This window comes from Thalia democratica, chromosome 8 (assembly GCF_965202585.1).
Source record: "Thalia democratica chromosome 8, ktThaDemo2.hap1.1, whole genome shotgun sequence".
Classification (NCBI taxonomy): Eukaryota; Metazoa; Chordata; class Thaliacea; order Salpida; family Salpidae; genus Thalia; species Thalia democratica.
This window is the reverse complement of record NC_139172.1, coordinates 6332458-6352122: the sequence shown is the minus strand read 5'-3', so window position 1 is coordinate 6352122 and position 19665 is coordinate 6332458. Positions and strand designations below refer to the sequence as shown.

The following is a 19665-nucleotide window of genomic DNA, read 5'->3' as shown; positions in this document are numbered from 1 at the left end:
TTTATTAATACTCTGTTATTTAATTTACTGATATTTTCGAAGTTTGTATGCGATTTTGAGCATGACTTCAATAAATATGTAAGTAATAAATTCACAAATAGTAGCCAGTAACTCAGGAAATCAAAGTTTATAAGTAAATTATAGGTCAATAATGTGGAAACCAAGCATTTTTTCTTGGCTTTTAGCTAAATAGTAGCAGTAGAAGCTTTTTTTTGACAAAAGTTTACAATTTTTTTTTTTAATGGTTTGTAAACCACTTTCAGAGTTTTTTTTTTTTTTTTGATTGATTTAGTGGTAAGAAATTTGTTGTTGTTAATATCATTGTTGTTAAAATTATTATTGTTTTTTTTTTTTTTTTTTTTGTTGTAACGTATTTTCATGTTTTTATTTATAAAAGTTAAGTTCAGTTATTGTAAAAATCACTTCTTTAATATTCTATAAAAAAAAATAATTTTACAATAGTTTATGTAGCTATTCAAATGTGAAATATTTTTATTTTCAACTTAAATTATCAAAGGAAAAAAAAAACTTTTTAGCACAAAATACTTAATTAAAATGATATATTTATTCTATACTTTTTATCTAGTTTAAGCAATTTTTTTTATGGATACAGCTTTATTTTACTTTGTTTGAATATTGCAGTTTTACGTTATTTTTATTTATTTTTTCTTCAATGTTATAGTTATATTTTACTGTTACTTACTTTTTGATAGGTTAAAATAAGTTGGTAGTAGAGTCGAAATTCTTAAACACACATAAAAAAGGAAATAACTTAATATATATATATTTTTTTTCTTTTTAAATTATATAACAGGGTAATTTATTTGCAAAGTTCTGGATTAATTTTAAAATTGAAATTTCAGATAAAAACTTAACCTTTTAACGTAAAGTTAGATATATATTTATGTGTATATAGTGTTAGATATATGAGTGTGTAAAAATTCTTTAATTTTTTGGAAAATTATTTTTTTTTTTCTATTTATTTTTCTTAAGAAAAATATTTAATGTTGTAAAGTTTAATAGAGTCTCTTTTTATAGAGCTTTTCGTTTTAGAGTTTAAATTTTTCATTTTTTTCATTTTTAGCTCATTATAATATTGATTAAGTTTGGGTATGCAACTCGATGACCGAGAGGTCTTTTTGCTATCCAGGTCATTGAACCAAAACATTTTTGAGCAAAAATTTTTGTTTTTTTTTTCGCTTTTTGTTCAATAAACTATTTTGTTCTACTTTATTTATTATTATTATTATTATTATTATTATTATTATTATTATTATTATTATTATTATTATTATTATTATTATTATTATTATTATTATTATTATTATTATTATTATAAATAAACTATTATGTTAATTTTTAGTAAAATTTTTAATTCTGGGGCACAAGAAGATTTTTTTTGGTTTGCTTTATCATTACAAAAGAAATTTTTGATGGTACTCAAAAGTTCTTATGCTGTAGGGTTTTTAAACTTAGCAGAAGCATTTAAAAAAAGTGTGTAACAAACTTCAAAACGTTTTATGTATTACATTTTATTTAGAAACAAGCATAGTTTAAAAAACATTAAAACTGTTTCAAGTGATTAAAACTAATTTTTAATAAAAGAAGCTAGTTTTGTTATATAGTATCATTTATATACCTTAAATACCTAACTTTACTTTAATGTTAGGATACTTGGTTATGAGTTTAGGTATTACTTTGTGGTCTATATATTCCATAAGAATATTATGTTGTTCATTTATTTTGTAAAAAAAATATAATGCTTTAGTCCTGGAAAAGACGTTAAAAGGTATCCGTGGTGTGCGACTCGATAACCAAAAGGTTTTTTGTGCACTAGGTCCTAGAACCAAATACTTTGAGCGTCTTTTTTTCTGTCGTTCAATAAACTATAGAACTATATTAGTTTATAAAAAATATATTTGTTTTGGAGCGTTTTCTAAGGAAATGAAAATAGAATACTAAGCTTATGTTTTGGTAACATTTGTGCAAAAAAAGTCTTAAAAGTTTGACCCTAATTTTGCAATTCATATTCAAACATATTCTATTCACTGATTTGTTAAAATTGCTTAAAAAGAAAACTATGTTCTTTACTATTCTAAAAACAGAACAACGTAACATCTAAATTGCTAAACATAACATCTATGATTGTAACAGGTTTTAAATTTATCCAGAAAGTATTTCCTTTCTATAAGTTTAACCTTTTCGATAACTTTTTTATATAAGTTTGACTTTTTATTCTATAATTTTTTTAAATTAAAATTTTGGTTATTTGTGTTGGTGTGTAAATTATTTTATTTTGATTACGACACAAAAATTACTTCTACATTTTGTGAGTAAAAATATTTTCTAAACTTTAGGGATTACTCATCTTTACGGTTTCCTGGTATATTATTTATATTGTTATTTAATAAGGTAAAATCGAAGTTCGTATGCGATTTTGAGTAGGACTCCAAAAAATATGTTAGTAATAAATTCAAAAATAGTAGCCATTTTCTCAGGAAATCATATTTTATAAGTGAATTATAGGTCAAGTGTTTGTAAATATTGAGTTAAATCCAACCAGGCAAATTTTTTGTCTTTTTTTTTAAAGTAACAGCAGAAGCTTTTTTATAACAAAAGTTTTTTGTTTTGCGATAATGCTGCTTCTTAATGCACGCAAAGATTTTTTTGATTTGACCGATTCTTATAAAAGAAACCTTTCGCACAGATGGTGCTTACAAGTTATTAAACTTAGCAGTAGCATTTAAAAAAAATTGAAACAAACTTTGTAAACTTTTTTAATGTATAACACTTTATTTAGAAGAAGCATAGTTTGAAAAAGATAAAGACATTAAAACTGTTTTAAGTTATTAAAATTCTTAGTAAAAGAAGCTAGTTTTATAATAGTATAAGCTGTGTGTTATATAAGTTAAGTTATCTAAAATGTAGGAACATTAGTTTTGGGTAAGTCCGATTAATTGATTATCGTTGAAATATATTAGTTGACCAAGATTGTAAATTAAGACTTTTACTTTACATGTAAACCAAAGAATTATACCAACTTATTTAACTTTAAAGTCTGATTAGTTTTAGTTAGTGAAGTTGTAATTTGTTTCTGTTTATGAAATAGCTTTCCAAACTTGTACAAATCATATTAAAAAAAAAACACTTATTGTATTATTTAAAATAAATTTACATCTATTTTTTAAAGCAGAAAGTAGCTGATGACTGAAATATCAAATAAATAAAACAAGTATAATAAGAAAACTTTTAATTGTTAAAACGTTCTCAAGGGAGTTTATTACAGCTTGTTTGATTATAATCTTATTTGCTAACAGTCTCATCAAATGTTGTTCAAAAAACTTATTAAGTTAATAAATATTAACTTTTTAACAATGCAACAATTTTCTACTGTTTAACATAAATTTTATATAAATGTAGCTTAACTTTCTTCGAATTTTTTTCTTTTAAGTTTAGTTATTTGCTTACAAATTTCTTTTTAAAAGGTTTAATTAAGCCTATAAAAAGCTCAATTGTTTGTAGTTACTTACAAAGAATATTTGCGGCAACAAAACACCACAAAAATGTAAGTGCTAGACTACACAATTAAGTAACATTTAAAACATTGTAGAAATTAGATTTGCTTAAAAATGTATTCAAGCAAATAACAAAAGTTTTATAAACCAATAAACTTTCAACTGTTAAATACCAACATTTTTTTTTTTGCACTTAAAAAACTTTATTAATGTTTTATTTAATAAAAATAGATTTATAAAAGAAAGAAGTATGAGTTTAATCAAATTTATTCAAATAGAAATAGGCACTAGAGTATATAATAGTTTAAAAGTTTAAGCACTTTACACAATATCGAAGTATTTTTGAATCGGGACTTTAAAAAAACCTAAATTATCTCAAAAAAAAGGAAAGAAAACTTTAAGGAATTCAATTATAAACTTTATAAAAGTTATTCATTATATATCAGTGAAAACTAATTGTTTAACGTTACTAGGAAATTTTTATTTTTTGATTAGTGGAATTAACTTGTTATTATTAGCATTAATCTAATACCACACTTAAACAGTAAAAAAATCGCAATTAGTAAAACTAAACTTAAAATATACTTCTTACATTTTGATCTTCTAAAGCATGAAATGTCTAACTGCGCAATAATATTGAAACGTGCACACAATTCAAAAATTTAAAATCCTGAGTATAATAGCGAGGAAAACGCGAGAAGAAAAAAAAAATTCTAATTATTTTCACGAATAGGATTGTTCACTAGGTGTTCAACTATAGAATGTCATTTCTGAGTAATAGACAGTTTTTCTTTCTATCACCAATGAACGGGTTATACACTTTTGCACATACTTTTTTATTCTTTACTTCAGATGTCTGGAAGTTTGCCTAATTTAGCTACTTTTATAGTGACATTTAAACTTGTAGACAACATTTTTTTTTCTTCTAGTGTCATTGGGTCTTTTACCGGTCGAAAAAGATTGGCTCGGAAGTGAACAGAACTCTGGGATTAAATGAAAAGTAAGTTCTGCTAGTTATATATATTATATTTTTCTTAATAAATTTAGAATCAGCCTCAATAAACAATAGTCTCGGTAATATTTGGCATTTTTCGGAACAAAAGCTTTGACTTTATTGGACTAAATTAGCTCTTATTTTATTACTCTATTCACTAGCGTTTCAATGTACTAGCTGAGTTTGAGAATTACTTTTATATTGTTTTATTCGTCAATTAAAAACTATGTTTAATAAATTTTGTGTGCTATACTGTATAAAATGTTAATGAAACTAACTTTTCCTCGCTTGCTATAAAGGTAATGAGGTTTAAGTTAATGTTTGTAAAAGTTAGTTTTCTGTAAATTTTGTTTTAATTTATCCTTCTCTTTTTGACTAAAACACCAAGGAAAGCTAACTGATTGATTGCTTCACATTCTTTAGTGAACTTTATGTAGTTGTGTACTTAATTTAGTCGTTCGAATATAAGTGATTTTTTCTTTTTATTAGTTGTTATAACTAAACATACATGAAGCAAAAATTTATATTTCTCAAATGAAATGTTAGAATTTTTAGTTATGAGTTTAGGTATTACTTTGTGTTCAATATATCCAACAACAATATTAGCTAAAGTGGAACCTAGTTCTTGATCAATTTTGTAAAATAAAGATATAATGCTTTATTAGTTTAATTAAGTAAAATTTCTTTTTGAACGTGTTAAAAACGAGGAAATAAAAAGATTATACTAAGCTAATATTTTGGCAACATTTTTGCAGTTTAGTTACATTATTAAAGTTTAGTTTTAACCAAATTTTGCAATTTTATATTTAGACATATATTTCCCAATTATATGTTAAAACTACTTGAAAGGACAACACTGTTTTTACTATTCTACAACAGACTTACAAAAAATCGAAACATTGCACTAACGATTGTAACATGTTTTAAATGTACGTAAAATTGTGTGATAGTTTTTTTTTTTTTTTTAATTCATATTAAAAATTAAAAAAAAAAACCGATTATCTTTAAATTATTTTATTTCTATTACGACTTAAAAATTAGTTTTTTTGTGAGTAAAAATCATTTCTAAGCTTATGGGATTATTACTCTTAACAGTTTCTTGGTTTTCATTTTATTTATACTCTGTTATTTACTGATATTTTCGAAGTTTGTATGCGATTTTGAGCATGACTTCAATAAATATGTAATAAATTAAAAATAGTAGCCAATAACTCAGGAAATCAAAGTTTTCAAGTAAATTATAGGTCAATAGTTATACATTGTAAATATCGGGTTTAATTTACAAACCAAGCTGATTTTTTTTTTGGCTTTTAGCTAAATAGTAGCAGCTAAAGCTTTTTTTGATAAAAGTTTACAAAATTATTTTTTTAATGGTGTGTAAGCCACTATATACTTTATTCATTTTTTATAAATAAACTGTTATGTTAATTTATAGTAAAATTTTTTATTCTGTGGAACACGAAGATTATTTTTGGTTTACTTTATCATTACAAAATAAATTTTTGATGGTGCTCAAAAGCTCTTATGCTGTAGAGTTTTTAAACTTAGCAGAAGCATTTAAAAAAGTATGTAACAAACTTCAAATCGTTCATTTTATTTAGAAACAAGCATAGTTTAAAAAAGATTGAAACTGTTTCAAATAATTACAAATAATTTTTAGTAAAAGAAGCTAGTTTTGTTATATAGTATCATTTATATACCTTATATACCTAACTTAACTTAAATGTTAGTATACTTGGTTATGAGTTTAGGTATTACTTTGTGGTCAATATATTCCATAAGAATATTAGCTAAAGTGGAACCTAGTTGTTCATTTATTTTGTTAAAAACTTTTATAATGATTTAGTCCTGGAAAAGACGTTAAAAGGTATCCGTGGTTTGCGACTCGATAACCAAAAGGTTCTTTGTGCACCAGGTCCTAGAACCAAATACTTTGAGCGTCTTTTTTTCTGTCGTTCAATAAACTATAAAACTGTATTAGTTTAACTAAAAAAAATGTTTGTTTTTGTAATGTGTCCTAAGGAAATGAAAGTAGAATACTAAGATTATGTTTTGGTAACATTTGTGGAAAAAATCTTTAAATTTGACCCTAATTTTGCAATTTATATTCAAACATACTCTATTCCCTGATTTGTTAAAATTGCTTAAAAAGAAAACTCTGTTCTTAACTATTCTAAAAACAGAACAACATAACATCTAAACATTGCACCTATGCATGTAATAGGTTTCAAATTTATCCAGAAAATATGCGATAACCTTTCTATAAGTTTGACTTTTTATTCTACAATTTTTAAACTAAAATTTCGATTATTTGTTTATGTAAACTATTTAATTTTGATAACGAAACAAAAATCACTTCTGTTTTCATGTTTCAAACCAATTTCTAAGCTTTAGGGATTACTTATCTTTACGGTTTCCTGGTATATTATTTATATTCTGTTATTTAATGAGGTAAAATCGAAGTTCGTATGCGATTTTTACTTCAATAAATATGTAAGTAATAAATTCAAAATAGTAGCCAGTAACTAAGGAAATCAAATTTTATAAGTAAATTATAGGTCAAGGTTTGAAATATCGAGTTAAATCCAACCAGGCAGATTTTTTGTCTTATTTTTTAAAGCAACAGCTGAAGATTTTTTATAACAAAAGTTTTTTTTGCGATAATGCTGCTTCTTAATGTACGCAAAGAGTTTTTTTTTGATTGACCGATTCTTATAAAAGTTAACCTTTCGCACAGTGCTTAAAAGTTATTGCTTTATTAAACTTAGCAATAGCATTTAAAAAAAAATGAAAAAAACTTTATAAACATTTTAATGTATAATACTTTATATAGAAGAAGCATAGTTTAAAAAAGATAAAAACATTAAAACTGTTTCATGTTATTAATATTCTTAGTAAAAGAAGCTAGTTTTATAATAGTTTAAGCTGTTTGTTATATAAGTTAAGTTATTTAAAATGTAGGAACGATAGTTTTGAGTAAGTCCGAATAATTGATTATTGTTGAAATATATTAGTTGACCAAGATTGTAAATTAATATTTTTACTATACTTATAAACCAAAGAATTATACCAACTTATTTAATTTTTAAGTCTGATTAGTTTTAGTTCGTAAAGTTTTAATTTGTTTCTATGTATGAATTAGCTTTCCAAACTTGTAAAACAAAAAACTCTTTTTGTCTTGTTTAAAATAAATTTATATCTATTTTTTAAAGCAGAAAATAGTTGATGACCGAAAGTAACTAATCAGAAATAGTTTACTCAAATAAATATAAGAACAAGCATAAAACGAAAACTTATAATTGTTTAAATATTCTCAAGGGAGTTTATTACAGCTTATTAATTATAATCTTATTTGCAACAATCTCATCAAATGTTGTAAAAAATATTAGCTTTTTAACAATGCAATGATTTTCTGCAGTTTAACATAAATTTTATATATATGTAGCTTAACTATCTTCGAATTTTTTCCGTTAAGTTTAGTAATTTGCTTACAAATTTCTTTTTAAAAGGTTTAATTAAGCCTATAAAAAGCTCAATTGTTTGTAGTTACTTACAAAGAATATTTGCGGCAACAAAACACCACAAAAATGTAATTGTAGCAATGCTAGACTACACAATTAAGTAACATTTAAAACACTGTAGAAATTAGATTTGCTTAAAAATGTATTCAAGCAAATATTAAAGGTTTTATAAACCAATAAACTTTCAACTGTTAAATACCAACATTTTTTTTTTGCACTTAAAAAACTTTATTAATGTTTTATTTAATAAAAATAGATTTATAAAAGAAAGAAGTATAAGTTTAATCAAATTTATTCAAATAGAAATAGGCACTAGAGTATATAATAGTTTAAAAGTTTAAGCACTTTACACAATATCGAAGTATTTTAGAATCGGGACTTTAAAAAAAACCTAAATTATCTCAAAAAAAAAAAGAAAGAAAACTTTAAGGAATTCAATTATAAACTTTATAAAAGTTATTTATTATATATCAGTGAAAACTAATTGTATAACGTTACTAGGAAATTCTTATTTTTTGATTAGTGGAATTAACTTGTTATTATTAGCATTAATCTAATACCACACTTAAACAGTAAAAAAATCGCAATTAGTAAAACTAAACTTAAAATATACTTCTTACATTTTGATCTTCTAAAGCATGAAATGTCTAACTGCGCAATAATATTAAAACGTGCACACAATTCAAAAGTTTAAAATCCTGAGTATAATAGCGAGGAAAACGCGAGAAGAAAAAAAAAACTCTCATATAATAGCGCGCGAATACAAACTGAACACAAAAAAAACTCACACCCCCTAGCGGAAAATAATACTTTGCTTAAATACTTGTCAGTATTTCAAATCATTTTTGTTACACTTAACTACATTTACTGTTTGAGTTAAAGAATTGAAAAGTTGAAGACTTACTTAAAGTTTAACTTTGTTAATTAGATTTAAACAGAGAATATTTTTTATTTTTTATAATTACTAGTTAAAAACGGCAAATATTTTTCAAAACTACATTTTAAACATAAGCAAAAATTAAAACACACACACTTAATAGTTTCAAGTTCTCGTTGGAAATAAAACTATTAAAAAATTTTTCTTTGTTTTTTCAATTAAAACTACAGTTAATTTGCTCTTATTTTTTTTTAAATCATGCAATTTTGTTTTCCTCTCCGACCTCGTTGGGGCTGGCCACACCTTGGTTGCCCGGCAACGATTCCTCTGACGACATGGAGATCGATGACGTCATAGTCGACCCGTCGTCCATGACGTCATTGAGTGACGTCATGGCGGATGAGGACCTGGAAGACACGTGACGTTGCATGACGTTGGTGGTCACCATGGCAACTTCGCGGTCGGTCGCGTCCAACTTGGGTGTGACGTCACTGTAAGTTTCTCGCTTCACCGCCTGCTCTTCTTTCTCCGACCTGAAAATTTTACTTATTTAGTTTTATGCTGAAATATTAGTTTATTTAAATTGAATGTTTAGATTAACAATTTTTATTGACAAACTTGTAGACATTTGCCATTTTGTCACGTGCTGAAATATAAATAAAATCAATCAAACTGCTTTGCACAATTTGATAATAAAAAAAAAATAAATAAATTATATGTGTGATCATCATCCAAATGTTAAGCTAAAATAAAAATTCGTTTAAAAAATTGTGACAATAAACTCGTATTAAAACAATTTCCAAAACTTAATATTCAAATTTAACTTAAAAATTTCAAGTTATCTATTCACGTACGTAAGCTCAAATAATACTTTCTTTTACTTATACTAAAATTTTCTCAAGCTTGTTTTAAGTAAAAATTGAAAATTAGTTAAAAAAAAACTGAACCGTACTGATTATATCATATTATGCTGAAATGAAAATAATCGGTCCTTATTTTGGATTATGTAAGTAACAAAATAAATATTATTTTAGCCAAACCTGAATCTATTAGGAAATGCTTGTCCATTTTCTGGAATTGGATCCGGAATTCGAAAACCAGCCATTCCTGCAGTATAAAAAAGAATTTCGATAAAAAGAGTCTTGAGCAAGACACTTATATTTATTTAAAATAAATTATAACATAACAATATTTTCACGTGTGTAGAGAAGTTTTATTTGTCTGAACGAAATGTTCCTTTACTTTTTCATGTTATAAAATCAGCAACATAGTTTATATATAAATTTCAAAACTAGGATTTTTTAAAGATATATTGAAATGCCATTGTTAAACAATTGGTACGTCATACTTCTGTCTAATTGTATAAAATATTTAAGAACCTACTTTTTAGAGGAGCAAATTTTTATATTATTAAAAAATAAAACCATGGATTTAACTATTGTTAAAAATAAAGGTTTTGTTGTAACTTTAACAACTATAAATTCTGTCATGAACTTAAAACATGTGATTAGTTTCAACAAGAAAAATACTCAAAACAGTAAAAATATCATCTATCAAAGACATTAAAACCTTCAAGATATTCAAGATTTATCATTTATAAGTTCTGTCGTGAAATATGTGACTAGTTTCAACAAAAAAATATTCAAAAAAAAACCTTCAAGATAAGGTTTTAGGTTGGATGGTACGAGCTTGACGGCCTGCTTCAAATCTTCAACTGAGCATTTGGAAGGTGAATCCAAGTTGTACGCCATCCCCATTCGTTTCAGCACTTCTATATCATCGTGTATTTCAAACGTGTTGTTGAAATTGAACAAATACTCGTACCTGCATTGTATGATAGTGTCATTTATATTAGCCTAAAAATTTTTAATATATATATTAGATGAATTTAAATTATAACCTAAAACTAAATTGATAAAAACATTTATTTAACTGTTTTATTTTGTTTATTATTAAAACATAACACTAAAATTTATGTAAATTACAAATCTATCATATTTCTTGAAGTAATTTTTAAAATGTCTTTTTTTTTAAAGTAACTGTATTTTTTGACTATTAAATAAAATTAAAAAACTTACAAACTACACTAACAAGAGTTCTTCAAATAAAATTCTCTTTCGAATACTTGATAACTTTTTAAGAATTGCAAGCATAATTTTATATTTGGTATTTATATATTTTTTATAGTTTATAGATAACCTGAATGCGCTTTTATAACTTTAATACAATTACAGTTCTTAAAATATAAATTTAAGATGTTAGAAATGCTTATTGATGATTAGTTAAATACAAACCTTCTGTTTGAGACCAATTAAACTAAATATAATTCTAAATATTTTATTTATTTTAACGTTTTTTACCAGTACAATATTTTTTAATGTATAAAACTTACTTTTGATAAAGGTATTTAAAAACTGTTGTACTTTAAACCAGTGGTCGGCACGCTACTTCGAATCCGTGAACCCTAAATCACAAAATAAAAATTAACAACCAACTTGTCATTAGATATGGAGCAGTCGATGACAGTTTTCTTGCTCGTATTGACAATTATAAAGGGTAGTTGTATGGAAGAATTGTCGTTAGGCGGGCCGCTAACATCCTCCAATTTCTTGTTTCGTTCCACCAGGCTCCTGAACGCTATTTGCTGTGTTTGGATTAAATTAACTTTTAGTTTGAAAAGAGAACTGTGTGTTAAATAATTTTTGAACAAATGACTTAGGTAATGAAAAATTTTTGTCGCGTTCATGCTAAGTCTTATCTGTTAACTAAATATCATAGTCATTGTAACTTTCAAGTCTTGATAAAATGAAAGAAAAGATCATTAAAACATGAAGGACTAGTTTATAAAGTTTCTAACTTGTATTATTAGCTCTTGTAGTTGGTTTGTTTTCTTTGCAATGCTTTGTTCTCTTCTTATTTTTTCACTCTGTTGATAAACACAACTAAATTTAACAAATATATATCTAAGTGGTTTTTTTTTGGAATTTTTATGGTATAATCAGTATTAATAGTTGTTCAACATTAACTTTTCAAAGTAAAATAAAAATAAATATAAGCCTTAAATACTCATACAGGGTTGCCACAGCTTGAGCTAAAAAAACTATGACTTTTCCAAATCTAATTCTTAGTTAAAATCAATTTAAAAATATATTAAAAAAATATTTTAATTCGTTCTAAAAATTCAACTCAAGTAAAATTGCAAAAGCAAATTTTTTTACAAAAACATTAACATTATTCAATCACTTTTGAATCAGCTAATATAACACTGCTCAATTTAAAAAACTTTATATAGCTTCAGATAAAAGATTCAGTGACTCTAAGTTTATTCTAAAAAAAGAGCTTTGAAGTAGTATTCCTACCTGTTCTCATCAGTCAAAATCTCTAGAAAAACATAAGAAAATGGAGTTTTTATTGATGACAAACTTTCCTATTAAGAGCATGTTTATATCAAATTTCCTGACTTTTTTTCAAAAACCCCCATTTTTCCTGACTTTTGTATTTGTTTTCTTTTCCTGACTTTGTAGCAACCCTGCTTTTACACTAATTTTACTAAAAGCAAGTGTCTTAAAATTTTTAAATACCATGAACAGCAAAAATAAACTAAAAAGTTAAAAAATCAGTTTTATTTACCGAAGATTTAACATTTACCTGCAAAGCTTGAACTTCTTGAGCCGAATTGGTGGGCAGTCCGACCCAGTGGATGTCCTTTTTGTCCTTGTAAATGATGTTCATCGCCATCAACACGTTCAGCGCATCGTACACACGACGCCTGATGTTCTTCTGATCGTAGTTCTGTAATATTTGTATAATTTTACACAGGCTTTCAATGTATTTTCTGAAGTATTTCATAACAAAGATTGTTGTTTTGTTTGATCAAGTATTATAACATTTTTTAATAACTGAAGATACACAGACTTTCTTTGAAATGTATTAAAAAAAAATTATTTCAAAGTTTGTTGTATTGTTTGACCAAATAATCTAACAAAAGGCATATATATTGTACTTTGAATATACAAAAGTTAAACTACTAATCTCATGAAAAAAAATGCAATTAAATGATAAATATTACACATACAAAAAAATTAAACTAGGAGTATCGAAAATAGCATGATACTAGGTGAACTACAAATCGTCAAAAACACTTGAAATTAATATATTAGGTAAGATTTTTAAATAGGTCAAGTAGTGTAAACAAACATTAATTACAAGTTTTTCTAAGGAAAGAAAATTGGATAGTTTTGATATTTCAAAAGCTATTATAAATATTACACAGGAAAACTTTTAAGATTGAAATCTTGCTAGTTTTATAACTACTTAGAAAAGTTTTTGTTTTGTGCAAAATACGTTGCTGAAAACAATACAGTAGCCGAGTAGTTGTCGTGACAACAACTTTGAGTCCACTTACATAAGTGCCTCACAGAAAAACTAGTGTACTGACTACTGAGCCTTTTACAGTTTTATATTAATTAATTTAGTTTTAAATCTGATTGGTGTCAAAATATTTCTATGTAACTCTATCATTTTAATAGTGTCTTACATACAAATAATATCATTTATTAAAATTTAAATTCAATTCATCTTGCATAGGTTTTAGTAATGATATGGTTAAAATACTTAATTTTACTTAGAAAATGTAAACACAATTAAACTTATTTGTTTATTATATTTCGCACTCAATCCACACTATAATTGTAAATATAATACAAAATATAATTTAATTTTATAACTTAATTTTACTTCAATTATATACTAAAAGAGCTTAATATCATGATGATAAAAACACAATTATAAAAAAAAAATAAGTACAATAAAATATTCAAACTAATCAAATAAGTTCAGTAAAACCTTGTTTTTAAATTTCCAACTAATATTACATTGAAAATTACACAAAAAAATAGACATAAATTATTTTAGAAAGTTTTTAATACTATAAAATTTAAAAATAAACACAAAAGTTGAATAATTTTAAAACTACTGTAAAATACTTTATTTCAACTGAATAAGAGCTATTTCTTTATTTTTTAATGTAACAATCAAAACATTAATTTAAAGAAATATATCTGCTAAGTGTGAGTAGACTAAAATAAGTCGTTAAAATAGTGAGTTGAACCCACCTAGATAGAGTTTTACGTTTTATATAAACCTATTTAGTAAAGTATAAAAATACTCATGTTTGTTCTTCTGACAAAAAATAAAAAATATCAAACGTTAAAGAATTTTTTTTTGATCCTCTAAAACTTTGAAAATTTCAAAATTGAAGTCTCTTTTTCTAAAAAAATCAAAAAATAAGATGAAAAGTCTATGTAAAACATTATAAGGATGAAAATTTAATAGTTTACCTAAATGTTTATAATATTTTTTTTCAATAAAGTATTATGCTGACTGAATATTACGATTTATTCAGTTTATTACCATTAAAGTAAAATATGTTTTTTAAACTAATAAGGGCAAAGTGAATTAAAAAAGCTATTAATGGATAAAAACAAGTAAGTAACAAGTTTAAACCGGAGGTTCAAATAATGCAAGATAATAGAAATTAATTATTTTAATTTGCAACTTGAAAACGTCACTTAAACTTTAATTTTCTTTCATTTGCACCAACTTTTTAATGATCAAACAAGTAGAATTATTTCTATCGTAGCTATCTAAAACTGCTTATATAATTGTTAAAGGCGTGGTGGTTATGCTACAAAAAAAAATTAAAATCAATTTAAAAATAAGAGATATTTCGCTTTTACATAAGGTTTAAGAAAAACCAATAACATGAAGTAAACCTTTTAAACAGAAAGTATTTTTTAAACAAAATACACAAACTTAAAATATAATTAAATCAAACAAGAACTAAAAATAGTTAATGTAAACAAACTTACTAGACATTGGATAAAATAACTAATTGAAATAAGAAAAAACATTGAAAACTGTGCATAACTAGTTTTTTATAGACGCTACTTAACTATTCATTTTTATCGTCATTTTCAATACTTTATCTATTTATTTAATAGGTTGATAAAGAGTTATTGTAAGTTCAATAACTATGATATATATACTAATATGCTTAAATAAAAACTATATGTCTCTAAAGCTTAAGTTTACTACGTACTCATCCAACTAGTACTCATTAGTCATTTCAAAGTAGTGCTACAACTCTTATTTTAGCAATACACAAAAATTTATATATTGGATAGAACAACCAATCAACCAACTTGTTCAGGATTGTGTAGTTTCTGCCTCTCAGCGTAATCTGACACGAGTTCGTCTGCAACCTCGTTGTACGTGGTCGTCACCTTCTGCTTGACTTTCTCGCATACCAGCTGCGCGAAGTGCCTCAAACCCTTCCCCGATTTCTCACCGTTGATGGGCGTTCTTCTGCGCTTGCTGGAATGAAGTTTAATATAAAAGATGTATTCAACGAATAGTTTTAATGTAAGTATTGGTTTCCATTAAGCTGACTTGTTACTTTTTATAAAATGCTTTTGATAGAGTTATATCTGAATATATTTGCTGAAATAATCACTTTTTTCAATGTCTATATTTGACGAATAATATCAATTTGATGTTGTTAAAATTAATTGAAAAAAAAATTGTTTTTTAAATGACATTCCATAAGTTGAATTATTTAAATTTTATTTTAACTAATGCTTTTATACTGTTATAAGACAACTTCTGTGTACATAGATAGAATAGAATTAATAACTCAAATTATTAATTAGTAAAAATAAAACAAAAAAGTCTTAAAAAGTGTAAAATCAAATAACTAAAAAAATATCTACAAAACTTCACCTTTCTACCATTTGAAGATTGTTCACAGAAGAAGGTCGTTTGTTTCTATTTGGACTGAAAAGACAAAAGATACTTTTAATAAGTTTATTGTAGTATCATACAAACAATATTTTTATTTTTAAAATCATTATTACAAAAAATAAAGGTACGTTTTTGAAAGTTTTTAATTTGTGAAACTATTTACAAAAACATATTTTGCCAAATAAAAAAATTACACTCGATCATACAAATTTTAATGGTAAAAAATATTAATTTTTTTTTATTACCTGGCAGCGTTCCACCTGGGCGAAGGTTTGTAGGGGGTGGGCCGGAGAGGGGAAGTTTGCGGGAAGTGGTTGCTGGGGGTGTGGACCACCATCGACGGGTGCTGGTTGTTCTTCATGTTGAAGCTGGTGTACTGGTTGGTGTTGAGCTGGCTGTTTGGAACGAACAAGGCTTGCGGCTGCTTCGGCGACGCCTGGATGGGCTTCTGCTTGAACTGGGAGTTCTGCTGCTTCGGCGACGCGATCATTATCGTCGGCGTCGGTTTGCCCTGTTTTTGACAATTCGATGAAATACTGGAAATTACACTGTTTGATATACAATTTGATTTATATCACTAATGGACGGAGTCTTAATTTAACAAAGGTATTACTTTTGTAGATACACTTATACGGTCTAACTCATACAAAAAATTACTATTAAAACTGCCTTTACTTATAAAACTACGATTACTCGGAATATTTTCAAACAACAAGTCAACACGAATTTATTCAACTAAAATTGTAGTTTTAGAAACAAACTTGCTAAGATTTTGTAATAGCTCTTTAGAGATATATTTAGCTTTTAGTTTTAGGTTAATTATTTTTTCAATTAACATTTGTAAACAAATTTAGTAGTAGTGATTTTTTATTAAATATATTAATCTAAAAACAAGGACTATTTTGGTGGACAGCTGTTTTTTAAGTCAAAAACATATGAGTACATAATGTACATAACATTTTAAATACACGATTTTAGATTTAAACCCTTTAGATATCTTTTTTCTGTTATTGCTATGTCAAACTTATAGAAAACTTATTAAAATTAATTAAAAAGTTATGTTAGATATAACATTAATAAAGTTTTATTTTTTTTAGCTTTCAAGGAATAAACAATTTAAGCTGAACTATTAATGTATTACTTTAAAAAAAAAGTAAAACTGTTAGATGGCCAAAGTAAAGTTAAAAATTAACAAGTAAAGAAGCTCATTAAAAGTTTCATAGTTGAAAACAACATACCTTTTTTTTCTTTTATGATCAGAATACTTAAAATTTTTAAACTTTAAAATATAATATATCAAAAATTCTAAACTATGAAAACACTTAACATTTTTAAAGTTTTTATTAAAATGTAAGTATATTTTTTTGTTTAGAAAACCTTTGTTTTACTTTTAATAACACAAAAGGTTTGATAAATATGATAACCAGTCTAGCATTAAGTTGTTTACCTTTGTTTAGAAAAAACAAAATAAAAATATCAGCTTTTTATTTTATGAGAATGAAATAAACAGTATTTTTTTTCAACTAGCAGGTTGTAAAAATAAAAAGTCCACATCTTTGCATTAAAAAAAGTTGCTTGTTCTAAATATAATCTCAAAGCACTAAAAAATAGTGAAATTGTAGTTTCGTAGTTCTTATTTGCTATAAAAATTACTGATATTATTATCATTACACTTAAGTACTAGCACAATAATAAACAAAGATAATGCATGGTAAGCATAAAACTATTTAACTTTTTTTATAAGTAAAACAATTTTTAAAACCAATCTATATTCAATATATTTTTTGTCGAATCAAGGTATTCTCATGCTACTTATACTAATAGCAACCAGTGCAGTTAATTACGGACTTTTTACAAACTTCTAACATAATTTGTTTTGTCGGTGTCATAAAATATTTAAAAAAAAAACCTTTTAAAAAGTTTTGAACAAGCAAAATACTTACTGAATAATTATTCATTGAAGGAAAAATTGAAGTATTTTTTGGTAATTTCACTTTTTCCCCAAATTTAAGATTTTTTGCATTTGGTAATCTTTGTTGTATCTCGATAAAATTGTTTTCTAAAAGGAAGAAATTAAAATGTTACCACAAAAAAAAACATTCAAATGTATTAACTGTCTGGGAGGTAACTTTACAATACTTTTCTACAATAAGCAAATAAAATTTTATACAAATAATTTAATTTTTATAATCAAGCTTTTAAACAGAATTTTTATTTCAATTAAAACCGTAACTAATATCAAAACTTTTTCTGTCAAAAACACTGTGTAAGCAACAGTTCACGGTACAATTAATAAAAAAGACTTAAACTCACGTTTTTTAACTGGGCTTATTTGAATAATACTTGGTTGAGAACCCTGTAAAAATTTTAAATACTTTATAAAATAAAGTTATAACAAATTTAGTTATTATTATACTTCTATATGTTACAAAACTAATTGTTATGCTTTTATTAGCTTTAAAGAACATAAGTTTATTGGAATTAATTTTTTTACAGCAATTTAAAATAATATTGAGTATGACTATTTTTTTAGTTGACAATATATAACTAATACTTACAGTATAATGTAAAACTTTGAGAGTATTTTCTACTTGAAAGTTTTAAATTGGATCACTCTATTCATAAAAAAATTATTGTAAACAAAACCAGTTTTGTTTGCAAACATCAACAATTTTTTTTAACAAATAAAAAGTAAGTATAGAAAAATTTGTTGATACAATATAAAAACATTATAATACAAAATTATATATTTAATAGTGGGCCTAACAAAACAACTCAACTTTTAAAATTCAATTTACATTGTTTTATCTTCAAGTTCTTAAAGAATGCAAGAAAATGTTTAATGTGTAATTCTATATATTACAGCATTAAATGAACCACTTACGTCAGTTTTAACAAATTGTATTATATTCCTGGTCTGATTTGATGGCAGTTTAGAATCCATTTTCTTCACAAAGCGAAGGGGAAGTGAGGAAGTGCCATTCACTTTATCTTCAGTTTTGCCATCTTTCAAATTGAACTGTTTTATTGAGCTGCTAGTTGCTGAAACAACTGGAACTTTTGTCAGCTTGCCGACTTCATTTGGATTTATGAGGTGCACGTCTCTTGACATTTTTTAAGTTAAAGTGCAACTAAATGCTTTAAAAACTTAAACGCTGTTTATTAGTTTAACCTGTTTAAGTAAATTTATCAAATTCTGGTAGAATGAACATCTAATACATTCGTTAAAAAGAAAGCAAACTAAGTAGGTAAAAAATACAACTATAGTATAATTTTACAAATCTTTTAGCAAAGTTTAAAAACTATATAATAATTCTAAAACTTAAAAAATAACTACAATATAGCTAAGTTTATATTTGCAGTAAATACTCTTCTAGACAGGTTTTAAAAAAATCCTCAAGTTTTGTCATTTCTTGCTTTAAAAATAAAAAAATCTTAGTAACATTATAAATGTTTTTTAAATTGACCATGATGACAGCTTATTTAAAATTTCGTTCATATCAACTATAGCTAATAGCTTGTAGTTACTAAAATTATAAAAATTTAAGTTATATATAAATCTGTTGTGTAAATACTTTTGTTGGATAACAATTATTCAACTTAGTTATGAACAGCCTTAAATTTTAGCTTCAAAATAATCTTAAAGAGGACTAGTTGTCATTAAGCATGATTAAATTTATTTTTATGAAATAAAAAACTAATACTTATGTTTTTTTAAAAACTTTTAAGTGTAGTCACAGGGCAGATTATTAGGTCAAAAACATACTAAATAAATATTCACAAAATATACTTACAGATGTTCTCAATGTTTGTGTAGTTTAGTTTGATACTATACAAATTGAGTATAATTAAATCAATTAAAAATTTTACTTTAAAGACCTATCAAAATTAATATAGGAAATGAACTTTCTTAATACTTTTCTTACACAATTATGTATAAGATTTACATATTAAATA

General features: G+C 25.0%; 1 protein-coding gene across 1 annotated transcript; it reads right to left on the bottom strand.

Annotated features, from left to right (window-relative positions):
* Window positions 1-8401: 8401 nt before the first annotated feature.
* LOC145841884 (uncharacterized) lies at window positions 8402-18834 on the bottom strand. The gene is made up of 12 exons (XM_082949177.1): window positions 18593-18834; window positions 18022-18064; window positions 17652-17767; window positions 15954-16219; window positions 15688-15741; window positions 15111-15282; window positions 12556-12699; window positions 11765-11833; window positions 11403-11551; window positions 10562-10731; window positions 9948-10014; window positions 8402-9440 (listed from the first exon to the last, which is right to left on the bottom strand). The coding sequence occupies exons 1-12, from the start codon at window positions 18818-18820 to the stop codon at window positions 9164-9166; spliced, it is 1755 nt and encodes a 584-aa protein (XP_082805303.1). The 5' UTR covers window positions 18821-18834; the 3' UTR covers window positions 8402-9163.
* Between the last annotated feature and the right edge of the window lie 831 nt (window positions 18835-19665).